The 22,721-nt window shown below is 42.4% G+C and overlaps 1 protein-coding gene across 1 annotated transcript; it reads right to left on the bottom strand.

Moving 5' to 3' along the window:
* Positions 1-708: 708 nt before the first annotated feature.
* btbd3b (BTB (POZ) domain containing 3b) lies at positions 709-22,283 on the bottom strand. The gene is made up of 6 exons (XM_013131824.4): positions 20,882-22,283; positions 16,567-16,657; positions 5,370-5,488; positions 3,914-4,115; positions 3,224-3,418; positions 709-3,043 (listed from the first exon to the last, which is right to left on the bottom strand). The coding sequence occupies exons 1-6, from the start codon at positions 21,229-21,231 to the stop codon at positions 2,408-2,410; spliced, it is 1,593 nt and encodes a 530-aa protein (XP_012987278.1). The 5' UTR covers positions 21,232-22,283; the 3' UTR covers positions 709-2,407.
* Between the last annotated feature and the right edge of the window lie 438 nt (positions 22,284-22,721).

Here is a 22,721-nt window from a genome sequence, read left to right as displayed (position 1 = left end):
TCCCCTGTGCGGTTCACTGCTTTAGTCTTGGGCCCATACAGCTCTGCACTATGAAGGGAAGAGGGTGTCATTAGGGAGCAGCATAAGCCAGTTCCCTGCGGAGCTGCCATCTCTTCTTTCCAGAGAGACATGTCAGTATGAAGCTGAGGGGTCAAATAGTGAACCAGTCAGAGTGGCACCGTTTCCTCTGGGAATATTATTGAGGGGAATGTGACTGTGACATGACTGGGATTTCAAATGACTGGAGATGTCCCTTTTCTATTCCATTAAATGGTTGGAGATGTCCCTTTTCTATGTCATTAAATGGTTGGAGATGTCTCTTTTCTATTCCATTAAATGGTTGGAGATGTCCCTTTTCTATGTCATTAAATGGTTGGAGATGTCTCTTTTCTATTCCATTAAATGGTTGGAGATGAAACTTTTCTATTTCATTAAATGACTGGAGATGTCTCTTTTCTATTCCATTAAATGGTTGGAGATGTCTCTTTTCTATTCCATTAAATGGTTGGATATGTCTCTTTTCTATTTTATTAAATGGCTAGAGATGTTTCCTTTCTAGTTATTTAAATGGCAGTAAATAAAAAAAAAAATTGACATTGGGGAGAATTTCTATAGCAAGTCCTGGTACTATACAGTGCCACTCAAAATATTGCATTGAATTAACTGAAAAACCTAAACATTAGTTTGTTGACTGAAAAAACACGAAAATAGTACCTTGTTTGGTTTATTTGCATTACATCACAATCATACACATTCCTAGGTCTCTCCGCACCGAACCACGGCATTAACACAAAACATAGACAATCAAGTAGAAGGGGACCTCTGTCACTTCATCATCACCATCCTCATCTATGCCAGCATCGTCACAGTCATCATCAATCTCTCCAGCTCTTAGTCAGCTAAGCATCAAGTGGAGTTACTGTCCGACACAGCTAAGAAATTATCTTATTGTGAGATGGTAAAGCCAAAATCGCTTCTGACAGCTTCTGATACCTTCTTGGTGTTAGTTACTATAGCCAAAATAGTTAATTTAGACATGCCGTGGCTGTATGTTATAGCTCAATTCCATGCTCAAGCTGCTATTAGTGGACAGAGTGGTCTTCACCTTTACACAATAAATTATTTGTAGAAGGAGCAAATCAAAAAGCCGCCTCACGTCAAAGTAAATGATACAACCCAACAATCATCAACAAACAACATCAGTGCAATCCTCAGTAAACCTGTCCCTGTCTGTACTGATATGTTTAACATATCATATTAAAAATGCTGCCGAACAGTGGCAGTAAACCATCATATTTAACAATATGTCCATTTAAGTGCAGCTGTTGGGGACTCTTTTGGCCACCACCTTTGATCGCTACCTTTGGTCACTATTATGACTTTAGTTTTTTACAAATACAGTGTTTGACATTATCTAGTGAGTTGTTGGTTTTGAAATATTACCAATGTCTTTTCATTGCCTCCGGTTTTCCAATCTGACTGGAAAAGGGGAGTGCTTTGTGAAGTGCAAATCTTAGGGAAATAGGAAATGTAGAATGGTTTAATCAATCAGTCGGTTAATTATTAAGATACAATATGAGTGAAGTATTGCTGCTCTATAAATGTATATCTATGTGCAGGATGCAAGCATCAACAAAAGAAACACATAGCAATGTAGTCATAGAAGATACCTCACAAAGTATATATTACATGATATACAGATCTATGTACAGTACACACATTTCAAACGTCATGATATTGAATCCACTGCTGGTACTCAAACATTTATTTTGCTAGGTCACTTACCAGACATTAAGCAGTCTGTTTTATTTGAATAATTCATGGCACCAAGTAAGACCCTCTGGAACCAATATAGAATCCTCAATTATATTTTGTCGGAAATAATTCACTTCTATATCTATTTTCTTTTGCACATAAAGAAACAGAAATCCAAATAATGTTGAATGTACATATTATTTTAGTCCTGCAGTAGTTCACTAATGGAACCATTATCGGTCTGAAAGAACAGCAAGCAAATGAAAATGAAAAACTGTCCAGAATCTAGACATGTTCACAATAGGCAGTTCAAATTAACAGGTTTTTTGGCCCACAAGCCAAAGTCTGCATTCCGTAATGGTCCCTTAAAAGCAAACACATTTCCACTGGAATCCTGGGGTCCAAAGATATTGTCTAGTCCATTCTACTCTACTGACAGTTTAACTTGCTCACACTTGTCGAGATAATCAATGATCAAGACGTTGAAGTCTCCTCCTGTGGGTTTATCCATCAAACACCATGAATTTCTACAATTTTCTTTTTAGCCAAAACCTGCTAGCAAGAGCTGCCATATCCGGATTGTGTCTAGTAGCTGATGGGTCACTGATTATCTGATGGGTCACTGATTATCTCATTAAGTGTGAATATCCCGTTAAGCGTAAAAGATGAGTTCTGGTATCTGTCCCCCCTGGACTCCTGTCCCGTTGGTACTGTCCGATGAGCACTGGAACTGGAATGTTGCCTTCCCACACTGCACCTCGGTCATTCCTTCCTGTCCGAAATAACTCAGCTCATTCCCGTCCAGAACCACGGATGCTGTGTAGAACGTATCTGGCTCGATCTGCACTGGGTACTCAAACCAAACAGGAAATGTGTTACTGGAACCATCTGAGAAGTATTTACTCAGGTTCTGCCCGAGTAGGACACCTTGGCGCTTGAGCTCAATCTTGGCTGAGTACTCTGCTGAACCGCAGCTTGAGCCGTAGAGTCCAAACCCGGCAATGAACACCCGTTTGTCCACAGCGAACTGGATGCTGTCGCACCGTCCCCGGTAACGCCACTGGTTGCTGCGGTAGGCGCAGGACTGGAAGCGGTGGCATCGCTGTGGAGACAGACCTTTCCGGGGTTGGCTGGCAAACTGTAGGTCAGGTTTCTTTGCCGCGGTGTACCACAGGAAGATGTCGTTAGTCTCGTTTAAAGTCAAAACGCCAGACTGGGCGGCACCGTTGGCAAAGTCGTCCAAAGCCATTGTGGGGATGCGGATCAGGAACACTGCTTTTCCCAGGACCTTGGAGAGTAAAGATTCAAAAATGGCAGAAGTCATAAGCTGTATATAAGTAACAAATATTGAATTGAATTGAACATCAACAAGGTGGTCAAATCTTTATCAATCTATCCCTCCATTAATGTATCAATCCATCCAATAACCCATCCATATCCATCCCATCTCTGATACTGTTAGTATTACCTTTCTTTTATTGTCGATGGAGGCGGTGAGGTCCTGTCTCTGACACTCAGCCTCGGCCCAGCTCAGTGCTGCTTCGAACACCACCTCCTCTTTGGCATTGAGCGTCTCCCTCTGCAGGATGCTCTCCAGGGTCTGGGAGTCGATGTCTGTGAACCCCTCAGAACGCAAAGCCAGCTCTGCCTGTGCGTCAATCACCTGTTGGGTAGAGATTGTGATGGACACTTTCGGTTGTCTGGAATCGCCCATATTATGTTTCTGCATGTTTAGGTGTTTGTCTAGGGCAGTGTTTCCCAACCAAGGGGTGCATGTTTTAGTTTTTGCCCTGGCACTCACACACCTGATTCAGATTAAAAACTTGGTATCTGTGTGTAAGTGCTAGGGAGAAATCTGAATCAGGTGTGTGAGTGCCAGGGCAAAAACAAAGACATGCACCCCTTGGTGTTCCGAGGACCAGGAGTGGGGAGCACTGGCATAGAGGGATCACAAAAAACAAAAGGTGGCGAAATCCAAGTTTGTGCATATTAAGAACCAATGATTTCCCATTTAGTCAAACCTTGAAAGTGGCCTGCCCTGATTTAGTGGACTCTGACTCTCCTGCGCTCTATGGGTCAATGTACCATGAAATCTCTCTCGCCATCTAATATCTATTTTAAGAAACTTGCAAAAAGACAACAAGTGTTGATCACCAACCTCCCAGCATCGCTGTGTCAACTCCGGCTCCTCAAAAAGACAGCTCTGAGACAGCAAGACGCAGGCATTCTTGGCGGACAGGCTGGTCTCCAGGAAGTTGACACAGGCTCTGGCCAGATGGGGCACAATATATTTCTTCGCTGCGTAGAGCGTGGCCAGGACCGTGTCGGCACTCAGGTCGATCTCATCGCAGTAGATGTACCTGGAGACACACAGGTGGGTTAGAAAGAATGGGGCAAATGCCTGGGGCATTTGGATTTAACAATAACACCAGAGGGAACAGTGCCTCCTACTGGCCCTCTAACACCACTTCCAGGAGTATCTGGCCTCCCATCCAGGGACTAACCTGCCCAGACCTGCTTAGCTTCAGAGGAGCAGTGTTATGTAGATGACCAATTATGGTCAACAGTGGCATCACATTGTCAAAACGTCGCCCTATACCGTTCACCAACGCTACGTTTCACCAGCCAGCATCGGCCACCACAGCGGAAGCAGCCTGGTTCCTTGTCCCTGCCTGGTGACACTGTGGATGGGGTGATGTGGCTTGTCACGGACCAAACGGAACTACTGTCATAGAAACTGATTAGCTAGAACAGACAGTCTCCATTCAACTTAGTGATGATAGTCACTCTCCTTTCTATGGCTACAGTACAGGACATTTCTGGTAAATATACATCTACCTATGACATTCATATTCTCAAGGGTACAACACAGGCTCTGCTCAAGGTCAAACACGACTCCAAATGGCACCTCGTTCAGTAGTTCTTTTCCCTGGACCTTATGGGCCCTATCGGACCCAGATCAAGCTAGTGAACAGACTAGGGAGGCACAGGGGACATGGACGTTGTGGGGTGTGTTACCCACGCATTCTAGAGGACGCACACTGTTGTCATGTTCTCTTTATCTTGTGAGCACAACAGCAGCGTGCTGTCATAGCTGGTGGAGGACAGGGAATATGAGGTAAAAATAGACTGATAAAACACAGGGCTCCAGGCTGCAGCAGAGGCTCAGGGCTGAATCCATCTGAGAGTAGCTGGTGTACTCCCACACACCCATGTGTCCCAAATGGCACCACACTCCCTTCGTAGGACAGTACTGTGCAGAGCCCTATGGGCATCCGTGCACTTTATAGGGTATAGGGTTGGATTTGGGGGATGCTCTGGGTTCTATATCACTCAGTACACACATAGGGGCATGAACCACATGACAGAGAAAGAGAGAGAGAGAGAAAGAGGGAGAGAAAGAGGTAGAGAGAGATGGAGAGGTAGAGGGAGAGAAAGATGGAGAGAGAGAGGGAGAGAAAGATGAGAGAGAGAGAGAGAGAGAGATGCAGAGAAAGGGAAAGATGGGGAGAGAGAGAGGGAGAGGCAGAAAAAGAGAAAGGGTGAGATGGGGGGAGAGAGAGAGAGGGAGAGGCAGAAAGAGAGAGCATAGTGGCAGAGGCATCCCTGCTTACTTCAGCATGGCCAGGAACGCTGATGGCTCTACGTCCGGAATCCGGATTTCATCCTTGTTTTCCGCGAGCTCCCCGTAAAACATGGCATGGAATACAGAACTGCCCACAGCCAGAACATACTGTTGGAGAAAGTCAATAGAGATTATTTAGAGACAGAGTGATGGAGAGAGGGAGACAGAGAGAAAGACATGGAAAGTAACACTGACCGAGTTAAAGAAAAAGATAGGAGTGAGAGACCACTCGAGAGAGTGAAAGAAAGTGAGAGAGAGAGACATCTTAACTGTATTCATACATTCAGACAGAGAGACAAGGTCCATGCCATGCTGTTTCATTCATTCGTGTACCCACTGGTTCATGTATCCCCCCTTCTCAACTAGGCCTAATGTGCCCGTGAAATATGCTGGATCACACACACACAACGATTCACCCACATTCTACAGCACCGCCTGACTACTGTTGTAATGATGAGAACCCCCCCGGGGCCAGAAACACACACACACACACACACACACACACTCATCCTCAGATGACACCATGGTTCCCATGTGTCACAGCCAGGGCCTGGTCAAAAGCAGTGCTGGAGGCAGAGAACAGGGTCCCACTGAGGACACCACCTCCCACCATGAAACAGGACGTTCGCCTGCCTCTCTGCTCTCTTGCTACAAAGAAGAACAAGAGGGGATCTGTCAGGAATGACACCACAATCCGTGAATGAATGGTGCTTTACAGCCTCACGGGCATGGGTCAAAGGTTCTGCGCTGTACAAAGTTCGTTGCCGTTGAGACTTTGAGAGTCTTTTTTAATGAGACGTTAAGCGCAGGAAGAGAGTACGGAAGTTTCTCTTCCGAGAGGCTAATAAACTTTCTCTGGCTAATGATGAAACTGGATGCCAACACAATACCGCAGAAGAAGATTCACAGCTAAAGACAAGGGAGAGGGGGAGGAGGAGAGAACATGAGGGGAGGGGGAGGAGGAGAGAACATGAGGGGAGGGGGAGGATTGGGGGGAGGTAAGATCAGAGGGGAGATACCATTCATTAGAGCAGGAAACAGGGAGAGAGCAGAGAAAAGGTGAGAAATAAGCTCAGAAAACCTTTGAGTTAAGTTTACTTGAAGGGTAATAGGGTCTTCATGAAGAGGAGAAAGGGAGGTGTCAGGTAGCAGGGCCTCCGTGAAGAGGAGAGGGAAGTGTCAGGTAGCAGGGCCTCCATGAAAAGGAGAGAGCTGTCAGGTAGCAGGGCCTCCATGAAGAGGAGAGAGGGAGGTGTAAGGTAGCAGGGCCTCCATGAAGAGGAGAGGGAGGTGTCAGGTAGCAGGGCCTCCATGAAGAGGAGAGAGGGAGGTGTCAGGTAGCAGGGCCTCCATGAAGAGGAGATAGGGAGGTATCAGGCAGCAGGGTCTTCATTAAGAGGAGAGAGGGAGGTGTCAGGTAGCTGGGCCTCCATGAAGAGGAGAGAGGGAGGTGTCAGGTAGCAGGGCCTCCATGAAGAGGAGGGAGGGAGGTGTCAGGTAGCTGGGCCTCCATGAAGGGGAGTGAGGGAGGTGTCAGGTAGCTGTGCCTCCATGAAGAGGAGAGAGGGAGGTGTCAGGTAGCTGGGCCTCCATGAAGGGGAGGGAGGGAGGTGTCAGGTAGCTGTGCCTCCATGAAGAGGAGAGAGGGAGGTGTCAGGTAGCTGGGCCTCCATGAAGAGGAGGGAGGGAGGTGTCAGGTAGCTGGGCCTCCATGAAGAGGAGGGAGGGAGGTGTCAGGTAGCTGGGCCTCCATGAAGAGGAGGGAGGGAGGTGTCAGGTAGCTGGGCCTCCATGAAGAGGAGGGAGGGAGGTGTCAGGTAGCTGTGCCTCCCTGAAGACAAATTAAATTTAGAGTGTTGTTTCATAGGAAAAATGAAATAAATGAAATATGACTAATATGTCAGCACGTGTGTTATGTAAGTCCGCTGGTTAAATGTCAATAGTTTTATTGTAACTCAGCGACAGTAAACATTCGGTTCCAGATGATGCATGGCCTCTGAGAGCTGATTCTGCTGTTGCCTGACTAACAAATGTCTTATTCTTCTGTTTATTTTAAAACATCGTGATCATTTACTTTTGCTTATTTCTCCTCTACATTTCAGCAGTCTTTGTGTGTCTCTCACACACCCACACACACCCACAAACACCCACACACACCCACACACCGAAGCACACAATTTCTTTCTCTCCTTCTCTCCCTTCTACACACACACACACATACCCACACTCGTGTTCATGAACACACAAACAGACACGCAGCACTTGTGCATAGCTACATGTACAATCATGCCCTTTTACACCTACACACACCCACCCACAAACTCTCTCTCACACACACACACCTCCATTTAGAAGATGTGCATTTCATTTTATTATGGGTGTCATTTTATATTATGGGTTTTATTTGTGGGGGTGTCAAATTTCACTTGATTTAATATGTGATCATTTTCACATCATAGATTTAATTAATTTATTATTGCTGTTTTCTGGGGACAGCAGCTTATGTCCATTTCTTGTAATTAGTTCATTATTTAATCTTTTTAAGTGCTTTTATTTTCTGAGCTCTTTGAGGATGAACTACTTTGAGGATGAATGAAGGAGGCCTCGTTCCCAGAGGTGTGTTGTGGGTATATAAAGAGGGCACATTCTAAAGCATCATCTAACTCTGGAGTCTTAGATTCCTGCCTTCCCCACCGATTGGCTGGCAGTTTGATGTGATGTCACAGTGGTATTTCGTAGGACTTTTCCAAGAGTTTTCCCTCTAGAGTAGAGAGGTTGTTATTCTTCAGTCTCCTCCCGCCTTCTTTGTAATGACTATGTGTGGCTCATCTTCCCCAGTGGTTAACGCTTTAATATTCTCATCTGTTTGTTCCCACTTCAGTAATTCTACATCAGTATAATTCTTGGCTATATACCGTGTCTTTGCTATATATCTGATTAAAGCACAATTTAATTCAGCATTTTGTGAGGTCCCCCTGCTTTACTTCATATTTGTGTGCAATTTTCAAAGTGAGAATTCTGCAGTTCTTCCGTATCTTTTCTCAGGTCAGGTCAGCGTCTCTTGTGCACCCAATAGATTATATCGCAATATACTTGGTTTAAAGTTGCCACCCATTTGGTTCAAATTTTCCATCTGTTCCATTTCTTTGCAGGTAAGACTGTTGAATCCATTCAGGTTGGAGGTCTCTGCACAGACCTTCATGGTGTTATTTATAATGGTATTGTCTATCTTCCTTATGGTGTGTATCGATTGTCTTCATATATACTGTAGTTGTCCTCTTTGGTCTTTCCATTTCTTTGGGATTCCCATCTGTCTCCATTTAGCTGTAGATTCTAGGTTCAACATAAATTGATTTTAGTGACTCTGTGACTTGGTTATAATTTACAAGGCGTGGTGGTTCTGGGCCCTAGTTTAGGGTCTCTGATTGCTTTTTTTGTTGCAGGCATTACTTCTACGCAAGGCACATTCAATTAAAGGATTTCATTATTTCAGTTGTCACTTGTACACAAGGTTAAACTAAAACTCCTCTTTTAACCATATTCATATCCCACAGTGGAAATGTATCGGTTAGTGGAGAGCAAATAGGATTAACTGCATTCCTTAAGGATTTACAGAACTTTCACCTTGACGGTTAAGGGATTTGTGCTGGCAACCATTTGTTACTGATCAGATGCTCAAACACTAGGCAACATAACCTATTTCCTAAGGAGGGTTAATTAATTTGAGTCCCTATAATGCTATAATCAGCTATAACCATTTGAGCTTATTTTGACAGTGCTGAAAGTCTAGTGTCGTAGTCCGCTCCTATAACCGGTCGAGCTGAGATAGCCAGAGATGGTCATTCGTTTGTCACCACTCCACTTTAGTGATGATACAATTGAAATTCCGTGGGACACGGATGTGCTTTCAGACTGTGAGCGAGAGGAGAGGTTGGTCTAAATAATGAACCATGACAGCACATGTCACACTGCCGTGGCTCTCCCATCACAAGCCGGTAAATAAAATCATAATGCATAGCTGAACGCTTGCCAAATGGATATCACACACACACACACACACACACACACAGTCTGCCAACAGAGCATGATGACGATCTGCCGAGCAGGCCTTTATGATCTGTGTGTGTGTGTGTGTGTGTGTGTGTGTACACGCATGTCAGGCTGAGTGCAGTCCAATCAACCACAATCTGTTCATCCCAAATGGCTCTGTGTGCCCAATAGGGTTCTGATTTGTAGTGCACTGTGTTCTGCATAAAGTAGGGTGCCATTTTGGATGCACCCGCTGCACTTCCGTAACTGCTTTCCATAAAATGTGCAAAGTGCATCTCAGCCGACCAATCACAGGCCAATATAATTTACGCTGCTAAATGAATAAGGCTGACTCATGGAGGTTCAGCTCCGAAATGCATTCTGGGAGTAATATGAGTAGCAGGTAGTGGGCTACATTTTAAGAACAATCCTTAATTTAAATGGGAAGGGAAAAATCTAGATTTCCATTTAAATAGATTCATGGAAAGCATATTGATCACATGAGAAAGCCATAAACAATAGCTAGAAACACTGCCGAGTTTTAGAAAGGTCTGAAAAGCCTTCCTTGTCAAAACTAGTTGTGCTGAGGCATATTGACTGTTTAAGACATAAGCATCTATACATTAAATTAAGACAAATATCTATGTATATTTTTTAGATGTGTTGTTTTTTTATATTTATGTTAATGTTCATTGCTTCAAATCTATCTGGTGACGTAGTTTTCTGTACTGGCATCGCTCTGAACCGGAGCAAACTGATTCTCCAAATGACGTCACGTATTTTGAACATTTCATGCTCCTAACGGACAGTGAGGGGTGAATAGGGAAGATGAGATGCTTCAAACAGTAATATTTATTTTACACCATGTCTACATAGGAATGTCAGGTCCCGATATTAGGATATTTTCATTACAGTGTTCTGTTGGTTAACCAAATATTCTGTCTTTAAAGCAATACTCAGCGCGCAGAAAACTCAAGGACAGCTTTCACTGACTCAGATTCGGCTTTGGCTCTGTCCAACAACCCAAAAAAATTAAACTGTCACTGAGATTTAAAACCGAGGACCAAGTAGCAAGCTAGTCATAGTCAAGTGGTGATGATAATGTGCTGTTGACAGAAGGGTAATGCCCATTAAAGCATTATGAACAGGGAGTAATAATTCATGCCACTTCTGGTAAATACTATAACGAGGTCAGGCTGGGAGGACATAGATTATATAAATCTAATTACTTGGATGGATAAAGGCCCCTCAGAATATGGACGAACGTTCACTTGAATCTTGTTCTACGATACAAGAATGACTGACAGTGCAGCAAAAATTTTCAGGCAAAAGCATACACACAAACATGAAAATACACACAAACACAAAAATAAAAACACACACACTGTTTTATATATCTGTTCTTGATTGCTACTGTACCAACATTTTTGTCCACATTTTAACTCTTAAAGCAAAAATACAAACACGCATACACATGTGAGATGTCCATCCTGCTAAGGAGAATGTCTATTTAAAAATGTTAAAGTATAAAGCAAAAGTACTTGGTTGTGTTCGCCAGTTTTGGGAAGTTTCTAATTACAGTTTTTCCCGATTGCTAACACACCTGTCAATACTGAAACCACAATTGCTAAACTCTTCACACGGTCTGCATTTCTAACATGCATCTTGGCCAAACTGTTAATCTCCCCTCCAAAACTCACTCAAACTGTCTCAAAATAAACAGAAGAGGAGAAACACATATTGTCACTCATAACACACTGACCTAAAAAACACTAACACTAGGGAGCATTACAGAAAGTATGAACTTTGATCTTGTAAGTTAGATTTTTTTTTCTCCCATAAATCAGTATTTGATTATAGAATAAGAAAAACACATCACTACATTGACTGTACTAATGTATACGGAACAAGAATGAATCAGAAATACAGCAATTTGAAGTAATATCCTTTATTTATTTATTTTATCTTTGCATATAGTAAATTATATTTTTGAAAAATAAAAACAAACAAAAAAATAATTTCCCAAAATTCCAGGACTGCAATAATAACAAACAAACACCAACAAGTATAATATATTCACTAGCCTCTCTGTATTGTAGGGGCCATTGAGTGGTTTGTGTAACAGCAAACCATCATTGTATATTGCTGCTCACATTGTGATGTTAGCTCCTCTCTGGCCTGGGACATCCATGGTGGCTCTCTATCCAATCACATTTCTTCCACTGCGGCTTGTTTTTGTCAGGTTCAGCTTCATCCAGAAAGATGAATTTATGTGCAGTTTGACTGGCATTCATCTCCATTTCTCTCTAAAAAACAGTAAATCCACAGTTTTACAGTATTTTACATAATGTGTAAATGTGTAAATATCCTGTTTGGTTATTGAACAGACATCTTACCTGGATATATTGATACCGGAGTTCTTTCACACGTTCACCGTTTCTCTCAAAGGGTACAGTGTACAACACTAGGGTTGGTTTTCAGCTGAAACTGCAATCAACTGTGTTTGGAATGATTAAATATTCTGCTAACATATTCTATAGATTTCAATCTGGTTGCTGCAGAAATGCACAACAATTGCCATCATTCTGTTTTGAATGTGTTTTAACAGTTTTGAGAATAGTTTGTAAGCATATGCAAAAACTTGTGCTGTGAATATATTGTTTTGCAGGTGGTGGAGTATGAATGAGAAAAGAGTTCAGTATTGATGGATGCTTGTCAGCAATTTGGGAAAAACTGTAAGATTTAAATTACCATTACCAAAAGTAGTTGGTCGTAACTAACCAGTCACCAAAATTGCTAATTATTCAATTCTTCCTTTTCATTGTATTACCAAATGGTTCATTACAAACTGCCTTTACCTGGTAATTTAGGTCTTGATTACAAACTTCCCTAAAGTACTGAACACAGCCAAACCCAGCCGAATACTTTTACTTTGTACTTTACTCTATAATTATATAGCTATGAAACAGCAATCCTGTCACCAGACCTGTTTAAAACTAATCTAACATAGCCTGGTTCTAGACCTGTCTTCCCTCGCTATAAACTATTCTGATGGTTAGCTAGCCTGGTTCTAGACCTGTCTACCCTAGCTATTAACTATTCTGATGGTTAGCTAGCCTGGTTCTAGACCTGTCTACCCTAGCTATTAACTATTCTGATGGTTAGCTAGCCTGGTTCTAGACCTGTCTACCCTAGCTATTAGCTATTCTGATGGTTAGCTAGCCTGGTTCTAGACCTGTCTACCCTAGCTATTAGCTATTCTGATGGTTAGCTAGCCTGGTTCTAGACCTGTCTACCCTAGCTATTAGCTATTCTGATGGTTAGCTAGCCTGGTTCTAGACCTGTCTACCCTAGCTATTAGCTATTCTGATGGTTAGCTAGCTTAGTGCCTGACATGTCAGTCTTGACGTGTCAATTTTCGGGAGTCTATTTCAGCACAAAGAGATCTATGGACCAGTAACAGATTTGGAAAAAGGTCTGTACTATAGACTTGGATAGATATCATTCACATAGACTTGGATTGACAGCCCTAACACAGACTTGGGTAAATATCTGTAACATAGACTTGGGAAGACAACCCTAACATAGACTTGGATAGAAAACCCTAACACAGACTTGGATAGGCAACCCTAACACAGACTTGGATAGATAACCCTAACATAGACTTGGATAGACAACCCTAACATAGACTTGGATAGATAACCCTAACATAGACTTGGATAGACAACCCTAACATAGACTTCGATAGACATCTCTAACATAGACTTGGATAGAGATCATTAACATATTTTACAGATCTTACAATCAAGTAATCAATGAATACCAATGTGCTGTGTATTAGCTTGGAAATTAAGGACAACACAAAAGGCATCCTTAACATAGACTTGGATAGGCATCCCTAAGATAGACTTGGATAGGCATCCCTAACATAGACTTGGATAGATAACCCTAACATAGACTTGGATAGATAACCCTAACATAGACTTGGATAGACATCCCTAACATAGACTTGGATAGATAACCCTAACATAGACTTGGATAGACATCCCTAACATAGACTTGGATAGACATCCCTAACATAGACTTGGATAGATAACCCTAACATAGACTTGGATAGACATCCCTAACATAGACTTGGATAGATAACCCTAACATAGACTTGGATAGACAACCCTAACATAGACTTGGATAGATAACCCTAACATAGACTTGGATAGACAACCCTAACATAGACTTCGATAGACATCTCTAACATAGACTTGGATAGAGATCATTAACATATTTTACAGATCTTACAATCAAGTAATCAATGAATACCAATGTGCTGTGTATTAGCTTGGAAATTAAGGACAACACAAAAGGCATCCTTAACATAGACTTGGATAGGCATCCCTAAGATAGACTTGGATAGGCATCCCTAACATAGACTTGGATAGATAACCCTAACATAGACTTGGATAGATAACCCTAACATAGACTTGGATAGACATCCCTAACATAGACTTGGATAGATAACCCTAACATAGACTTGGATAGACATCCCTAACATAGACTTGGATAGACATCCCTAACATAGACTTGGATAGATAACCCTAACATAGACTTGGATAGACATCCCTAACATAGACTTGGATAGATAACCCTAACATAGACTTGGATAGACAACCCTAACATAGGCTTAGATAGATAACCCTAACATAGACTTGGATAGACAACCCTAACATAGACTTCGATAGACATCTCTAACATAGACTTGGATAGAGATCATTAACATATTTTACAGATCTTACAATCAAGTAAGCAATGAATACCAATGTGTTGTGTATTAGCTTGGAAATTAAGGACAACACAAAAGGATTAGATTTTTTCAAGGAAAAGTACAGAATGGGGTTGTTTCCCTCCTATACTGCATTATACAAAAGTAAACATAAATAAACATTTACTTGTAGAAAGTATGTGTTTTCATGCATATGTGCATGTTATATTAATGAATTCATTATTTCTCATGTATTGGTTGCTACAAATGCGTCCCAGTTTTTCGTTTGATTAGTTTTGCATTTCTATACAGATCTACCACTAATCGAACAAAAGACTGTGTCATATCTGTGGTTATGAATAAACCAAAAAGCAATAACACTAAGAAAAACATGTAAATAAAAAATACATATACGGATTTGTTACATCAACACTAACAAATACTATCCCCAAGGATTTCTTACGATCAACACAAATTTAATCCATGCCTCAGCAAATCTATATGTTCTGATCAACAACCATGGCATGCATAGGCAGTTTATGTTTCAACCGACACTAAGGGACTGTCATTTCAAGTTCCTGAAGGATCGAAATGCTCCTGAGGGACCAATTAAAACATAAGAGAAACAAAGGAGTGATAATTCCATGGAGTGTCACCTGAAGAGTGTCTACACCCTCTCTCTCACTCTCCCCTCCTCCACCCCTCCGTCTGTCTGTCCACCATTCAGCCGTATTTAGATGAATAATTCAGCAGTGTCTGATGGACACATGGAGGGTGGAGCACAAAGGATCTGTCCTTTGGAACTGTGTTCACTAATGGTCATGAAATTATCAGTGATGATACTAAAAGTGACAATACTAACAATGATGGTTTCAACAGTGATATTACTAACGCTAATGAACAGTGATAATACTAACAATGATGGTTTCAACAGTGATATTACTAACGCTAATGAGCAGTGATAATACTAACAATGATGGTTTCAACAGTGATATTACTAACGCTAATGAACAGTGACAATACTAACAATGATGGTTTCAACAGTGATATTACTAACGCTAATGAACAGTGATAATACAAACAATGATGGTTTCAACAGTGATATTACTAACACTAATGAACAGTGATAATACTAACAATGATGGTTTTAACAGTGATATTACTAACGCTAGTGAACAGTGATAATACTAACAATGATGGTTTCAACAGTGATATTACTAACACTAATGAACAGTGATAATACTAACAATGATGGTTTTAACAGTGATATTACTAACGCTAGTGAACAGTGATAATACTAACAATGATGGTTTTAACAGTGATATTACTAACACTAATGAACAGTGATAATACTAACAATGATGGTTTTAACAGTGATATTACTAACACTAATGAACAGTGATAATACTAACAATGATGGTTTCAACAGTGATATTACTAACACTAATGAACAGTGATAATACTAACAATGATGGTTTTAACAGTGATATTACTAACGCTAATGAACAGTGATAATACTAACAATGATGGTTTTAACAGTGATATTACTAACACTAATGAAAAGTGATATTACTAACACTAATGAACAGTAATGATCCTATCCTACCAGTAGTGATACTAATAGTAAAGACGCAAGCAGAGATGATAGTTATGGGAATAAAATCAAAATGAATGGTAATTCTAATGTTAATTTTATTAACAATGATGATAATTACACAGTCAAATGTGTATAATACCATGATTTTACCAGTAAGGATAATTTGGATAATGATATTAATAGTAATGATACTACTGGTAATGATACTAACAGAGACTAAACTAAAATTGATGTCACTAACAGGCAAGACACTAACAGTGATGATACAACTGGTAATGATACTAACAGTGATGACACTAACCGTGATGAGACAAACAGCGATGAAACTAACAGTGATGTCATTAACAGTGAGGTCACAAACAGAGATGAAACTTATAGTCATGACACTAACAGAGATGTCACTCACAGTAGTGTCATTAACAGGGATAATACTAACAGAGATGACACAAACAGAGATGTCACAAACAGTTATGTCTCTAACAGTAATGACACAAAAGAGTCCTCATTATTATCTTTCACTTTTGGGCACTGACGAGTCCACTTCATGAAAGTCTTTAGCAAATGTTATTTGGTGTTATGCTTTTGTAATAAGAGAAGATTGAGATAATGAAATATACCTTGAGGAACCATGATAATGTCTATTGGTTAAGACTTGGTTTGTCAAGCAGGAATTCAACCCCAACCAGGGGTTCAACCCCAACCAGAGGTTCAACCCCAACCAGGGGTTCAACCCCAACCAGGGGTTCAGCACCAACCAGGGGTTCAGCACCAACCAGGGGTTCAGCACCCATCCTCTAAACCTACCCTGTGTCCTGGTAGTCTCTGTGTCCCTCCGGCCGGTCCCACCAGGAAGTGAACGTCTGCCATTAACTCATTGTTGAACATCACAGAGTTCCTGAAAAGAACAGATCACCACTGTGTCAAAGGTTGATGGTCACTGCAGCGTTGCACTGACACCGTTTTATGGAGAGCCAAGAAGAAGGAGTGGAGAGGAGAGGAGAGGAAGGAAAGATAGGAGAGAGGAAAGCATTGAAAAAAATATTTCCTAAACACAAATAAAAAAAGCCTTGAATCAAGAAAAAACCAAAGCTGCCAATGGGGTGAGAACATTTGAATTAGATTATGTAGCTTCTTTCCAGAATTTCTGTGTTGTTACAGGCAAACGGTTCACCTACCATTTGCTCATTTCTTCTAAATTACCCCCCCCCCCACATTTCAAGAAGCATTATTTGTATTGAGGAGAGAGGGAGCAGAGGAGAGAGTGAGGACATTGGGAGGAGAAGAGAAAGAAATAAAGATGGAATGTGATTTATGGAAATGCAGTGGAATACAAAGAGAAGGAAAGAAAGAATCAAAGAATCAATGTAACAAGGAAACTCCAACGACTATCCCGACTCAATGCCAGGACAATCATGTTCAATTACACTCAATCACATTCAATCACACACAATTTCATTTCTGAAACTAAATTGAGTACATGGGTTGTTATTCTGATTTTAGGAGGAGAACAGGGGACCTCCGAGTGCTGCAGTTAAATGCTCTACTGGCTTTTGGGAATAATTCAATACTTGGTTAATTAAAACTCTTCAGCTCATAGCGATTGGGTATAGCGCTAACTGTACTACTCATAATTCAGCAAATTGACTAAATTACATTACCAAATCATTTATTTGAAATTGTTCTAATTTCCATAGCATTGTTGTCTGAAAAGAAAGCCTGTATTAAAGGGTTTGACAGTGGATGATCTGGGATCAGGTTTTCTCTTCCCGTGCAATTAAAAAGAAAGATGCATCAAGCCTTCTTATTCAGACACAAACACGACTAATCTGGTGGTTGAATTCAATGGCATATCCCCACAGCAGAAAAATGAAAGCAACAACGAGACAATTTTCATCTATTATTGAGAGCGAGAACATGGACATGTCTGTGGTTAGAGGCAGAGGAACCTGATGACACCCATCAAAGAACCATTAACCGAACATCATGTGGGGTTCACTAACAAAGTGAGGATCAACAATTCTTTAGCATTAAAAAGACTCACTCTTAACTCTAAACCCACCACTAACCTTTACTTGCACTTTAAACCTACCACTAACCTTTACTTGCACTCTAAACCCACCACTAACCTTTACTTGCACTCTAAACCCACCACTAACCTTTACTTGCACTCTAAACCCACCACAAACCTTTACTTGCACTCTAAACCCACCACTAACCTTTACTTGCACTCTAAACCTACCAATAACCTTTACTTGCACTCTAAACCTACCACTAACCTTTACTTGCACTCTAAACCTACCACTAACCTTTACTTGCACTCTAAACCTACCACTAACCTTTACTTGCACTCTAAACCCACCACTAACCTTTACTTGCACTCTAAACCTACCACTAACCTTTACTTGCACTCTAAACCTACCACTAACCTTTACTTGCACTCTAAACCCACCACTAACCTTTACTTGCACTTTAAACCTACCACTAACCTTTACTTGCACTCTAAACCTACCACTAACCTTTACTTGCACTCTAAACCCACCACTAACCTTTACTTGCACTCTAAACCTACCACTAACCTTTAATTGCACTCTAAACCCGCCACTAACCTTTATTTGCACTTTAAACCTTCCACTAACCTTTACTTGCACTCAAAACCTACCACTAACCTTTACTTGCACTCTAAACCCACCACTAACCTTTACTTGCACTCAAAACCTACCACTAACCTTTACTTGCACACAGGCGCACACATTAAACTGATCACATTGTTGTTCATTTCTTCGCTGCTGGCCCTTCTCAAAAGAACAAAAAGCTAAATGACCTTGTAGCCCACACACTGACTCTGTTCCAATACGTCCTGCAAATAGAACATATCCTTATTCCTCTCTATTTGTAGGTATTCTTATTGTTATTCAATTAATTTTTTTAAGAAACAGGCCAATAAGAAAACATTTCAGTTTAAATATGAACCTGTTGTTAAGGAAGCTCATAACAAACAATTTTATTTAATTTGAATGCTGAAAATACCAATTCTATTTGTTTGTATGTGTGAACAGGAGTTTAGGTTCTGAGGAGAACTTATTCCCTACTCACTGTTGTCAGCTCAGAGGGGACTGAATGTGACAGAAGGTGATCGAGGGAGACAGAGAGGGGACAGACTGAGAAGAAACAGGACAGAACTGGACCAAACACTCCAGGAACAGCGTTGGCAGACCTGCTTTGGACTGCTTAGCTGTCTGTATGGAACCTCCCACTCTGTTGACCCACCATTACCATAACACCCATTACTAGTGATTACAGTGGACTGGAAAATGTGCTGGAGGTTATACAGTATTTAGGTCCAGGACCTCCGTATTTCTTTTCAGATAATATTCCCTTAGAGGAAATGGAGCAGTAACAGGTCCACTGTCTAGCTCAGATAGTCTGGCAAATAACAGACCCTGAGAGTGGGATAGTAACAGACCTGGAGAGTGGGATAGTAACAGACCCGGAGAGTGGGATAGTAACAGACCCGGAGAGTGGGATAGTAACAGACCCGGAGAGTGGGATAGTAACAGACCCGGAGAGTGGGATAGTAACAGACCCGGAGAGTGGGATAGTAACAGACCCGGAGAGTGGGATAGTAACAGACCCGGAGAGTGGGATAGTAACAGACCCGGAGAGTGGGATAGTAACAGACCCGGAGAGTGGGATAGTAACAGACCCGGAGAGTGGGATAGTAACAGACCCGGAGAGTGGGATAGTAACAGACCCGGAGAGTGGGATAGTAACAGACCCGGAGAGTGGGATAGTAACAGACCCGGAGAGTGGGATAGTAACAGACCCGGAGAGTGGGATAGTAACAGACCCTGAGAGTGGGATAGTAACAGACCCTGAGAGTGGGATAGTAACAGACCCTGAGAGTGGGGAAAACACCGGGTCTCATGCCCTGGTGGTGAGAGCAGCCAACGGCAACCCCTTTATCCTTCAGACATGATGTAGGGCAGGTCGAGCTACATTTACCGTACCAGTTCGAGCACAGTCAGGTGTGATGGTCAGGCTGTAGATCTCAGTGAACGCCTGGCTCATTGCTTTACAATTCCCTGTTTGTTGGTCAGGAGGAGAATGCTTGCTGTTTTGCCTATGCTACCCAGATCCTGTGTTTCTCTGTTCTGCCTGTGCTTCCCAGATCCAGGGTTTATATCTGTTTTGCCTGTGCTACCCAGATCCTGTGTTTCTCTGTTCTGCCTGTGCTTCCCAGATCCAGTGTATATTTTTGTTCTGCCTGTGATACCCAGATTCAGTGTATATTTCTGTTCTGCCTGTGCTACCCAGATCCAGTGTTTATCTCTGTTCTGCCTGTGCTTCCCAGATCCAGGGTTTATATCTGTTTTGCCTGTGCTTCCCAGATCCAGTGTTTTTCTCTGTTCTGCCTGTGCTACCCAGATTCAGTGTATATTTCTGTTCTGCCTGTGATACCCAGATCCAGTGTATATTTCTGTTCTGCCTGTGCTACCCAGATCCAGTGTATATTTCTGTTCTGCCTGTGATACCCAGATTCAGTGTATATTTCTGTTCTGCCTGTGCTACCCAGATCCAGTGTGTATCTCTCCACTGTAACAGGGGCACAGCACTGCTCTGACTTCATAGCCCTAAAAATCATGTCTGAACCTTGAAGCCAGTTCAGCAGCCAGTTTTTATTCCACTATGGAACCATGTAGTGATTTAAACCTGGGACACCTCAAAGGGTTAGCTTTAAAAAAGAAAATTCTAGAGGACAGTGATGCAGAAGGATCCTGGCTCCTAACTTCAGCCTGTATCACTGTCACTTTATCACAGCACAAAGCCTTGTGCTTTTGTTCCACTATGACATTAATACCAAAATGTATGCACTCACTTTAGAAACTCTCTGCTAAATGTCAGAAATGGAAAGACCCATGTCTATATAGGTCACATACCTCTCCCATTTGAGTACACCTGACCACCTGAAGTTCTATTTTAGCGTGACCAGAACCGCCTGTGGGGCAAACCCACGTCAGCCTGGAACCGGGCCGGAAACACTGGGCAGAGCCAAGGGAAGGGGCACTGATCTCCGAGGAGACGGAGCAGATGTGTGCAGGGGTACAGGGAAGCCACGTACCTCTCTCGTATGGTGGAATACAGCCCCTGCCAGTTGCAGTTCTGTATCGTGTTGTTATTATTCAAGTTCTGCTGTTGGTACTGCTGTACCGTGGAAGTCGATGACCCGCCACCCTGCTTCTTGGCACTGGGGAAAATATCTGCTGCCATCTTCTTCTTCTTCTTGCTCTTCAGGGTGATGATCTCGTAGCAGACCGGGGGGAGCTTGGAGCTGCTGCCACCCCCGCACGCACCTCCGCTGTTGACCGCCTTTTTGGAGCTCTTGGAACTCGCCGACTTACTCTTGACGGACTCCGGGAGCATCAAGAGGAAGGTCAGACATTTCATATTCCGGCCCTTGGCATCGACCATGAGTGTGGTGATCTGCCGAGCAGTGGGACAGCATGCAGGGAAAAGACATCAACCAGGAGAGGAGGGGAAGAGGAGGAGGAGGAGGAGGAGGAGGAGGAGGAGGAGGACGGGGTGAGGGCGCCGGACAGGAGGCTGTGGTCCTCTGTGTGAATGAGGGAGGGAGTTGTGCAGCCCCGGAAAAAAAAGCAACAGTAGAAAGTGATGAACTCAATTCATAAGTCGGAGAATCCTGGAAAAATGTCAATAAAGGAAGTAGAGGTCAGTAGGAATTCCTGTCTTTCCAAAACATATTGTGCCTAGTAGGAAATCCTCCGCTACTGCTGGATTCATTTGTTGACACAAGTTCAGCGTTCAGTAAGATGTGACTTGTTGTCCTTTTCCTCTCTCTGTCCTTCAGTCTTCAGAAGACAGGTGGACCCAGAAGACGGAGATGCACAGTCCACATTCCCACAGATGTTTCCAAAGGCACTTTTCCATTCCCCCAGTTATTCTTTAAGTTTGATCTTGTCACAGACGTTTGTTCTGGTTTCCCATCACTGTTTGTCCCATAAACAGAAGTGATGAAATCCTTAGCGAAACCGTTTCTCACTCCTCTCTCCTCTTCTTCATTAGTCTCTTCTCTGGTGAGCGCTGGTGTGACAGACCAGAGATTTAATACAGCAGCAGCGGACCTGAGCTAGACAGACTGCTCTCTCTCTTCTCTCTGTTTCTCTCTGTTTCTCTCTCTCTTGCGTCTCTTTATTTCTCTCCCTTTTTCTCTTTTTCTCTCCCTCTGTCTCCTCTCTGTTTCTCTCTCTGTCCCCTCTATCTGCTTACTCTCTCTCTTTAAATATTTCCCCCTTACTCCCTCACCCTGACCCTGACTCTCTTCTGATCTCCGTTTCTCTCTCTCTCTTCTCGTTCTGCTGTGCAGTTTATCTCCTGTCTCTCAGAGTCTGTTTTCTGCTCCGCTCTCCACTGCCTGGGTCCCACTGACGACAGCGGATGAACGGATGAGCACGGGCAAGGGGAGAACGGAGAGAAAGAACAAGAGAAACCCCCTATCGAGCGGCACAAGGCATCCTCCGCGGCCTCAGCCAATAGGCAGGCAGGGGCTTTCCGGTTGGCTGCAGCAGCTGAGTGTGGTGCCTATTATGATATGCTAAGTCGACTCCTATTAAAGTGACAGCCACAGCCTGTAAGAATGACTGTTCATTTGAAATGCGTCCGTAATGGCCCACTAGTTGTTAATTGGTGCACTACCTTTGTGTATGGCACTGTTGTCTATGTCATTTGAAGGGCACTAGATAGGGGTTAGGGAAACATTTGGGACAGAATATTACTGTATTGACTGATTGAGATACTCCAACATGAGCCATTCTGTCTGTTCTCCAAACATACGTGTTCATTTAACAATGTAAATAGTCATTGAAAAGGGCAATGCCAACTTCTGAAGGGACCCAGTAAGGACAAGATCAGCTCATGTATACACATTACACTCCTCCTACACA

Source organism: Esox lucius, chromosome 5, assembly GCF_011004845.1.
Source record: "Esox lucius isolate fEsoLuc1 chromosome 5, fEsoLuc1.pri, whole genome shotgun sequence".
In the NCBI taxonomy this organism is placed as follows: domain Eukaryota; kingdom Metazoa; phylum Chordata; class Actinopteri; order Esociformes; family Esocidae; genus Esox; species Esox lucius.
Note: the sequence above shows the minus strand (reverse complement) of the source record. Positions and strands in the feature narration are given on the sequence as shown.

Bases quoted from the DNA above. Each gene is read 5' to 3' on its own strand.
- btbd3b (XM_013131824.4), bottom strand. From the start codon at position 21,231: ATGGTCGATGCCAAGGGCCGGAATATGAAATGTCTGACCTTCCTCTTG. The intron at 16,658-20,881 runs GTACGTGGCTTC...TGTTCTTTTCAG, and splicing joins TATTCCACCATACGAGAGAG to GAACTCTGTGATGTTCAACA. The intron at 3,419-3,913 runs GTTGGTGATCAA...TCTACCCAACAG, and splicing joins TGACACAGCGATGCTGGGAG to GTGATTGACGCACAGGCAGA.